General features: G+C 35.9%; 1 protein-coding gene across 6 annotated transcripts; it reads left to right on the top strand.

The window, feature by feature from the left end:
• Window positions 1-1804: 1804 nt before the first annotated feature.
• On the top strand, window positions 1805-7794 carry LOC110928841 (cyclin-T1-4). Of its 6 annotated transcripts, XR_004889185.1 has the most exons (9): window positions 1815-1960; window positions 2907-3420; window positions 3525-3606; window positions 3876-4010; window positions 4084-4259; window positions 4522-6291; window positions 6381-7114; window positions 7346-7491; window positions 7576-7794. XR_004889185.1 is itself a non-coding variant. In XM_022171886.2 (7 exons), exons 2-7 carry the CDS (start codon window positions 2912-2914, stop codon window positions 7605-7607), a joined length of 1080 nt encoding a protein of 359 aa, XP_022027578.1. In that variant the 5' UTR covers window positions 1805-1960; window positions 2907-2911; the 3' UTR covers window positions 7608-7794. The 6 variants fall into 6 exon arrangements, 3 of the variants coding, with proteins under 3 accessions (XP_022027578.1, XP_035843746.1, XP_035843745.1); XR_002586707.2 differs by having other exon boundaries at window positions 4522-7114; XM_022171886.2 differs by lacking the exons at window positions 4522-6291; window positions 6381-7114 and having other exon boundaries at window positions 1805-1960.
• Window positions 7795-9622: the final 1828 nt, after the last annotated feature.

Genomic DNA, 9622 nt, shown 5'->3' with positions numbered 1-9622 from the left:
ACACCGGTAATTATTATTACCACTTAATCGTTAAAACGTAACTTACGCTTTATACAGAAATATTCATAAACGCGTATTTTGTCAACGTATTATTTTGGAAGGTATTAAGTGAAGAGAAAATATGATATTTTTGAGAAAAATATTTATATTTTGGAATGAGAAGTTAAAATATATTAAGTGAGACTTAATATTATAAATTGATCGCACATGTATTAAATCCCCCATCCTTGGGAAGGAAATTAAATTACCAAGTATATACAAGGAACGGTTGTCTAACTGTATCCCCGAAAATGTAAACTATAAAGCTAAGGCACGGCCATCCGTCTAATAGAATTAGCACATGTAGGTCGTTGCACAGCTGCCTGACATTCGGAGTACTTGGTATAGCGACGCACTGACTGTGAGTTCATGTCCCCCTTTTCTCTTAACTGTTTTCAGTTTTTCTAAACTGCGGGGGTGAAATACATGTTACAATGGTTATGATTACTTTATACATGGTATGGTTAGCGTAAGGAGGGTTACTTTTAGATCATGTGAATGGGTAGGCGGAAACTTGAGGTCATTAATCCTCAGGGTAGGACCGAGGGGCAGGAGCGGTAGATCTATTTGGGTGTAGCGAGCCCAGTCCCAGGTCCAGCATAACGGACCTTGGGATGACTTTGTTCCCGACGCATAAATTTGCTAGGTTTGAGCCTTCCTACTTGCATTTCACACATATCAATGGCCTTGCAAACCATTGGTGATCTCTTTTTCCTTATTTGCTACATACCAGGGTTTTTGATAAATACAAAGGTTTATTTACTCACTTTCGCATGAACTCGCTCAACATTATTGTTGATTTTTCAACTTACATGTATTTCAGGGAATTAAAGATCTGGCACGGTATGGCATGTTTTCCGCTGCATAAGTCACCAGGGTCATCCAGGGTTCGGGGAATGTGACTCTTTCCTGGACAAGTCACAGTCCTTGAATCATGTTTATGTTGTGTTTGGGTTTGTAATGTTTAGACAAGTTTGTGGTTGATAGGGTGTTAACCTGTTAAGACAATGTTTTGATATTTTTATTTTAATGGATGATCTTGCATATTTTTAAATCATATAGCTTTGTTATGATTAAGCTATAGTATTAAGAAGTCACACCAAATTAACCACGCTTCCGCAAAGCCAGGGTGTGACAGTCCAGATTTGGGTAAGTTTATTTCCAAAAACCCGGTTTATTTATCAAACAGATTTGAAGAAAGATTGAAACCCTACCACCCGGAGGAAGCTTCTGTAGCAAGCGACCATTGCCGTTCAGTTCTCTAACAAAAAATAGAGTCTTCCCATTCCGATTGAAATCGTTGTTCTTCTGACGACGCTGTGGAAGCTTCCTGCCGTTATTGGAACCAACCGACGGTGGTGGTAGCGGCGGAGGCGGGTGGTGGTTGCGGTTGGGTGGCAGTGGCTAGAGTGGTGGTGAGTGAGACTAGGGAAGGTTGTTTATGGTGACGGTGGTGGTGTTAGAGTGGTGGTTAGAGAGAGAGAATGAGAGAGATCTGATTTGTTCCTTTTTAATATTTTTGTTTTTTTAATTCTTTTTTGTTTTAATTATTAGAGACATTCTATATAAAAAATAAAATTACCAATATACTCTGATTTAACATTAAAATTTAACTGAGTTTAGGGTAAAAGACATAATATGTTACGTTTTGGGAACATAAAGTATGAATCTCGTCACTTTTAAAGAAAAAGAAAACAGTTTGCAATCCGATAACATATAGGACGAGTTTTGTAATTTACTCAAAAATAAATAAACAAATGTTAAAAAAAAATAACATAACACACTTTTATTTGACAGACGGTTTCTTTCAGGAGACGATTTTTCCCCAATCTCAAAACCTTTTCGTTGATCCCAACAACAAGATCCATAGATACTATTTTGATCGTTAGATCGACCTAATCTCGTCACGCAACAGTAACTGGTATGATTCTTCTATCAATTTATGTAATTCATGATTTTGTTTGCTATGATTTAACGAATAACTGACTGTTCGATGATTTTGTTCATGTTTTGCTTTAGAATTTGAGTAATTGTAGCTGTTTGTTGTGAGATGAGCTTAGATTTGATGAGATTTGTTTTGTTTTGTGACCTGATGACTTTGATTGTTAGTCTTTTTGAAGTTTTTGTTGAGGTGTTGAATTAATCTAGGTTTATGTGGAGGAAAAGCTAAAATTGAGTGTGGATTGTGTTATTCGATGTTGAAATTATGTTGAAGCGTGTCAGGATTTGGATATGGATTTGATGTATGTGGTTTCATCTAGAAATCGATCAAGAGAAAAGAATATATTGAAATAATCTAGGCTTATCTGCAGAAACACCTGAATTTGAGTATGGATTGTGCTATGTGATGCCAAAATTGTGTTAAAACGTGTAAGGATTGGGAGTTGTGCTCGTGGTTTTATATAGAAATCGATCATGAGAAAAGAATATACTGAAACAAGCTAGGTTTATCTGCAGGACAACCTAAATTTGAGTATGATCTGTGTTATGTGATGTTAAAATTGTGTTGAATCGTGTAAGGATTTGGATTTGCTGTTTGTAGTTCTATCTAGAAATTGATGGTTTGAAAAAAAATTGAAACAATCTAGGTTTATCTGTGGGAAAACTTTTTAAATTGAGTATGGATTGTGTTATGTGATGTCAAGATTATGTTAAAACTGTTAAGGATTTACTGCTCTTAATTTCATTTAGAAATTGATCATGAGAAAAGAATATATTGAAACAATTTGATTGCTGATCTATTTGTCTGATTTTGTTGGATAAGATTACAAGAATGTGATGAATATGTGAAGCTGAGTTTGTTATTAATCTGAGTGTTATAGAAATTAAATTTTTGTTTATTAATTTGCTATTGAACATGTCTGCAGGAACAATGTCTTTTGCTAGGCCTCACCATACCGAAAGTAGTCAATGTCCTGGTGATTTCAGATCTTCCTTTGGAAGAAATGACCTTCACATGTATGGCACAACCTTTACCGCCAACAGGCGTTACGTTAATAACAACCATAGAAGAAACTATAACAATACCCATGACTTCTCAAATGAATCTAGGCAGCGGTATAACATGTACAATTACATTGATCCTGAAGTTTTACCTTCTCATAAAAGGAGGAAATTTTCTGCCACTAATTGGGAAAGTCATGGCACATCTTATAATCACTCCTCGACATATGAAGTTTCTTCTTCAAGCACTAAGATGACTTCGACTAGCTATAAACGCGACCGTACAAGATTTGAAGAAAAAGATTCTGAATTTATGTCACGTGATGAAATTGAGAGGTTTTCTCCTTCCAGAAAAGATGGTATTGATGCTTTGCAGGAAACACATTTACGGTATTCTTACTGTGCGTTTCTTCAGAACCTTGGACTTCGCCTTGAGCTGTAAGTGGAGCATGTTTAAATTTAATATAACAGTAGGCAATATAAACCTTTGTCTAATTGTGCTCACTTCATTATTTGACAATGTTCTTTACTTATTATTACAGGCCACAAACTACTATTGGAACTGCTATGGTTCTATGCCACCGGTTTTTTGTCCGGCGGTCACATGCTTCACATGATAGATTTGTAAGTTAATATATCTCTTTGGTAAAAACTAAACATGGCAACGCTTAATGATGTTAAGTTTTCGTACTTAAGAGAATTATGATTGTAGAAATACTGTTACCTTCTGAAACTTCTTGTATCTTAGATGTTACTACTTAATTGCTCGTTGCATGCAGGTTGTTTTTCTGTTTATTATTGATTTCTTTTTTTGAAAAAAATATTCGGCCATGCAGGTTGTTTTTCTGTTTATTATTGATTTCTTTTTTTTTTTTGAAAAAAATATTCGGCAGTTGATTGCTACTGCTACACTTTTTCTTGCTGCAAAGTCTGAAGAAACACCTTGCCCTCTGAACAACGTCTTGAGAGCATCTTCTGAAATCTTTCACAAGCAGGATTTCAATGTACTCTGCTATTTACTCCCTGTGGTGAGTACATAACTTTTATATTATTTTTGTTATTTGTATAGTTCTTTGTGTCTAATGTACCAGTATTTAACAGGATTGGTATGATCAATACCGAGAGAGGGTGCTTGAAGCTGAGCAAATGGTTTTAACAACTCTAAATTTTGAGCTTAACGTGCAGCATCCATATGCTCATCTTACATCGATTCTTGACAAATTAGGGCTTGCACAGTCACTTTTGGTCAACCTTGCATTGAGCTTGGTTAGTGAAGGGTAAGCCATGATTCTTCCTTATAACAAATTTTATGCAATTTGAATAGAATCGTCTATGAATTTAAAGTGTGATGGTGCCTATGCTGTTGGAATATTATGGAAATATGGAATAATGTTAGATAACAGGCTACTATGAAGATTGGCTTTATTTTGTGCACTTTTCTACTTGATCCAGTAATCTTTCTTCTGTTCTCTTGTACACTTGCCATGTGTAGTTGTCCTTGTTAAATATTGATTTGTTTGGATTGAAATATAATTGCAGGGTCAATAGAAGAGTAGCATGCATGCACGCCTGTATGATTTTCTTAGCTGGTGGATAGATATGCAGTTTTATTTCTCACTGAAGTTGAACAACCGATGTGTTTGGATGCAGTTTCTTTGAAATTCTTTCTTAACATGATTTCTAACCTAGGGGGTATTCATGGTTCGTTTAACCACGTATATAGTTCTGCTTAGGGGTGAGCAGAAAACCGAAAAAAAGCGAACTGTAGCCCGAAAAAAACTGATTTAACCAAACCGCACAAAAAACCGAACCGAAATTTACAGTTCGGATACGCTTTTGCATTTTATGAAAACCGAACCGAATTACCTAAAAAATCATTTTTTAATGTTATATATTAGTTTAGGAATTATTAGTTTTACTCTTGAATGTTAAGACGTTAAGTATTCATAATAAAAACATTAACATGTTTATTTATCTTTGAAATTTTTAATCTAATACCTACACGAAATAACAAAGTTTTAACATAAATATCAAATGATTCTCAAAGTATTATAAATAAATGTCTTAATAAACACTTTGGAGAATATTTATGTAAGCATCTAAGAAAGATTCTTAAACCTTGGATTATAATTTTAATTTTTGAATCTTACATAATTTTGTTCCAAAAAACGAACCGAACCGTTGCTAAGACCTAAAATCCGAAACCGAAGGCTTTTTGAAAAACCAAAAACCGAACGTTTCGGTTACGGTTTCGGTTTTACCATAAAACCGAACCGTGTACTTCTGCTAAAAGGCTGAACCTAAACCTAACCTCATTTTGGTTAATCTAAGATTACTGTTAACCTGCAGTTTGGCTGGAGGTTAATTTCTATGATGAAACCAAAAAGAAATTTACATATCTATAGGTTTGAAAAAACTATCATAACCTGATCAACTCCCTTATCCAAAAGAATTGTTATCGTGTCTGAATATAGACTAATAAAAGAGTAAAGAAATTTAGTAGGAGCTTTGGGATTTGCAAGATGATGAGAAACGAGTTTGATGATGAAGTGCATGTGTGTTTTTAGTTTCTTTAATAAACTACTAACTGATTTGCAATTTTGCATGGTGTACCCTTTTCAATAAGGGCGATTTGCAATATGCATACCACGTATTAGAATTTATAGGACAGCATTTAAGGTAGAAGTCTGATGTTTTGTAATTTGTACACATGATCTTGAAGCTATGTTCATGTCATATTTCATCTTAGAGTGAAATTTATCGTAAGTTGTAAGTTCTCATTCGCAATCCGGTTGGACAGAGCTGTTTTAATGGTGGATTGTGACTGCTGTTTTGGTGTGACAGTGAGCTGGGTATCGGTTTTTCTAATTGTAGTGGACTAGTGGTGGATTATTTATAAGTTTTACTATATGCATGTCTATTGTTATAGTGCAGTTCTCGTAATTATATCTATACTAGGTGAAGAATCTTGTATAGGGTTAAAATGGGCAGGTGTTGGTGGTTGATAAATAGTCAAAACTTGGTCGGGTTCATACTTTCAGTTTAACCATGTTCAAACTCAATGGATTGGGTTGGGTTGACCCGTGCTGTTTATAGTTTAAAACATTGGACATGTCACACCTCCATTGTCTTGTTTTTTTCTTTTTCTTTTACTATGTTTCGGTTGTGTCTTATACTCTTGTAAGTTCCTCTGAATTCTAACAGTGTCACTAAATGTTAAATAAATTTTTGGTAATATTGTATTATGAGCTACTATGCGGTTACTGGCACCAGGAGTAGTATGATACGTGCATCTAGGTGGTGTCAATAGTAAGTTATCTTTTATCGAGTATAAGTACAACTTTATTAGTAAAAAAACATTGCTTACTTTAACCTAATTCTTTTATTGGTATTTTCAGTTGACATGACTATCTGACTTCCAACTGTACATAATAGTTGATGTGCTAGTTAGTAAATCTAACCTCTTACAATTGGTTGGATGATTGTGAGGCAAATGAAAGATGTAACATACGGGAAGGTTTGTCTTGCGCAAAGTGTACACACACTAGAGATAGAAAAAAGGGTGGTTTGGGCTTGGTGAGTAACAGATTAAAAGTTTAAAACGTGTCAAGGTCAAAACAGGTAATTTTGCAAATGTGTCCAAATGGTTTGGTTGGTCGGGTTTTAAACAGTTTTTGGTCAGGTTAACGCAATAAAGATGCTTTGATTTTGTAATACAACAGTTTTGGAGGTTTTATGCAATTTGAATACGTCGTTGGTGACTTCTGACCAGTTCAATTCGCTCTATTTTAACCAGTTTATTTGAATTTACCTATTTTACATTTTAGAGGGAAAGTATAAGCAAACGAGTCAAAGTCTCCAGTGAGCACATTTCATGCTTGGAGTCTGTAGCGCGTAAGTGGGTTAGTGGGCCAAATTAGCTTATTAGAGCTGCTGCAAGCTTTGTTCGAGAAAAAAGAAAATAAAATCTTAGATTAAAACATGCATATTGGCAAGCATCCACAGAAAGAAGGCTTTCTTAGGATGACAATATTAGCCAAATTAGTTGCTTCGGCTTATTCAATTAAATGCACGGATTCAATTCTGCCAAGATGCATGGAAAAATGTTCACCAGATGCTGCTTTCTTTTGTGGTAAGAGAAAATTGCTTTAATCCGCCTTCTAACTTGTGACACTCGTTTCGACGTTTCATATGGTCATGTTACAGTTATGGTAATTACTAGAAACTTTAAAGCTGATGTGCCAGATCTTGATCGTTCGTTCTATAGCTACAAATGGTTTGTTAATCATCATATGGTTGTTTAGTAAGCTGTTATCGACTAGTCTTTTCGTTTTGTGTTATTTTCTAAAATTGTTTTATATAGGTTGCGTAGCTCGCTTTGGCTTCAGTTTAAACCACACCAGATTGCTGCGGGAGCTGCATATCTTGCTGCAAGATCATTAAATATGGATCTTACTTCATGTCAAAATGTTTGGCAAGAGTTCTACACACCACCGTCAGTGCTCAAGGGTATGTTAAATCGGTTAAATTTGTGACGTTGGTTTTTACCCTTTTGCTTTTTAATTATCTTCTCATGTTTGTTTGTTGTTGCAGATGTCGTTCAGCAGTTGATGGAGCTGTTTTAGAACATAACTGGTCACGATTTATTTTTAAACAATTGGGGTGTCATATGCATGCATGGTTTCGTTGTTTATTTACAGACTTGTAAGTTTTTAGTTTTGTAGTATGTGTTATGGATCAACAAAGGGAAGGGAAGAGAGATCTCTGACCAAGGTATATTATCAAAATTACAGTATCCGTTTACTTTGGCTATTTGGTGTTGGTGGAAATATTAGCTGGTTGGATAGGTCGTCAGCAGATTCGAAATTTATATTACCCAGAATAAATGAGCAATGCGTTTAAAACCGGACCAGTAATAGAGCTGGTCTCTATATGTTTAGTAGTTGGACCGGTTTTAAAAACAGGATGGCATCATCATCAATTGTGAAAATAAGATTTATTTATTAAAAGGATAACCGGTAGAGATGAGAAAACTCGAAAAAGACCAGCATCGTGTTGTTAGTTCCATCACAATCGACAAACCCACTCCATGTAACATGTTCATATAATCATCAATGCTTCGAAGGCGAAAACTGTGGTCGTTTAATTTTACCTTCTTATACCTCTAATCTGTGCACCGCTCCGCAATATCTCTTTCTTTGAACTTTGAAGTTGAGGTGGCTGTGAAAAACTGAACAAAAGATGTCCACTGTTTAAATTGATAGCCGCCCCTCAATGATAGTTCGGATTAAAAGGGTTCAAAAGGACCGCCAGTAATTCACGATTCCTGGTCTGGTCGTGAAAACATCGAGTCCCCAATTCTGTCACATTATATACATGTGGACGATGAAGGTGAATTCACTTGCCTAAACTTGTTATTCAATATTTGAAAGATATGCATCACAAGACAAGGGGATCGAATTATGAAACCATTAGGGATGAGCTTAGTGCAGGTGCCAAAAGTACCAACTCCGAAATCGCCAATAATGGGTACATGTACTGGTACCCAAAGTGTTCGGTACGGTTAGGTAAAATACCGTACCTAACCGAAAGTACTGATCCCGAAAAACGCTAAATATGGGTGTCAAATTGATACCGAATTCGATTGTTACGGTACGGTTCGGTAATGGTATTTTGTGGTATCTAGTACGGATCGCTCACTTGATCCCTAGAAACCATAGCGTGGCTATTCTTTTGACATATAAGTTAATCAGCTTCAAGAGTTTTTAGTGATCAGCGAGTTATAAGAATGATGATAGTCTAACATTCTTCTATAAGCTAATGACGAGGAGCGACATGTAGCTTGGAGCATAAAAAGTTTTTTTTTGTGTGTTTTTAACTGTTTTGGGGGGTTTTTTAAGTTGTTTAGGCTGCATGCAGTCAAAAAGAATTATGTCCAGTTTTTTTTTTTTTTTTTTTTTTTTTTTTTTTTTTTTTTCCGACGAGATCTGACGTTGGCGGATGACAATGTCGCACATGGGTGGCGATACAATGATTATTTTCTGTGCTTTAATTGTGCTGAATGTGAACCATCATATGATAGTATGGTTGTTATGAAAAGTGACATGTGACGTTTAGGTTTTGATGAGACCTCAAGCGATCTATGGCGATGACTAGATTTTTAAAGAGAAAGTTGTTGTCATTATCAAGACAATGAGCCAAAGGAGGTGCAAGCTGAAACTCTTTGTCAAGGTGAACCAGGCTATATAGGTAAGCTTAAAAACAAAACAAACTATCCTAATCGCTTAAATGAGAGAATTGATTGATGTTCTTTATTCACTAGAGTCTACCTCGAGCATGCAAAAGCATGGTGGGAAGTTAGTTATGGTGTCACCAGACAATTTGGCGGGTTCAAAATCCCTAGGAGATTCTCTCTCTAACGTTTGCAGTTCCAGTAAGGGGGGCCCACCTTCTAACACTGATGGATCCTCAGTAGGCCCATATGACACCCCCTCCCCTACCCCGAATCGGGCCCATTGACATTTGGGCTAAGAACTCCGCTTTGGGCCTTCATGAGCTTTTCAACGAGGATGTCTACATTCAGGAGACCCCCCACCCTCTAAACCCAATTCACCTACACCTATTCCCAAGCCCATCTCAA

Source organism: Helianthus annuus, chromosome 3 (assembly GCF_002127325.2).
Source record: "Helianthus annuus cultivar XRQ/B chromosome 3, HanXRQr2.0-SUNRISE, whole genome shotgun sequence".
NCBI lineage: Eukaryota > Viridiplantae > Streptophyta > Magnoliopsida > Asterales > Asteraceae > Helianthus > Helianthus annuus.
Note: the sequence above shows the minus strand (reverse complement) of the source record. Positions and strands in the feature narration are given on the sequence as shown.

Coding starts and splice junctions, on each gene's coding strand:
- LOC110928841 (XM_022171886.2), top strand. CDS start 2,912: ATGTCTTTTGCTAGGCCTCACCATACCGAAAGTAGTCAATGTCCTGGT. Junction 3,421..3,524: donor CTTGGACTTCGCCTTGAGCT/GTAAGTGGAGCA, acceptor TTATTATTACAG/GCCACAAACTACTATTGGAA. Junction 4,260..7,345: donor TTGAGCTTGGTTAGTGAAGG/GTAAGCCATGAT, acceptor TGTTTTATATAG/GTTGCGTAGCTCGCTTTGGC.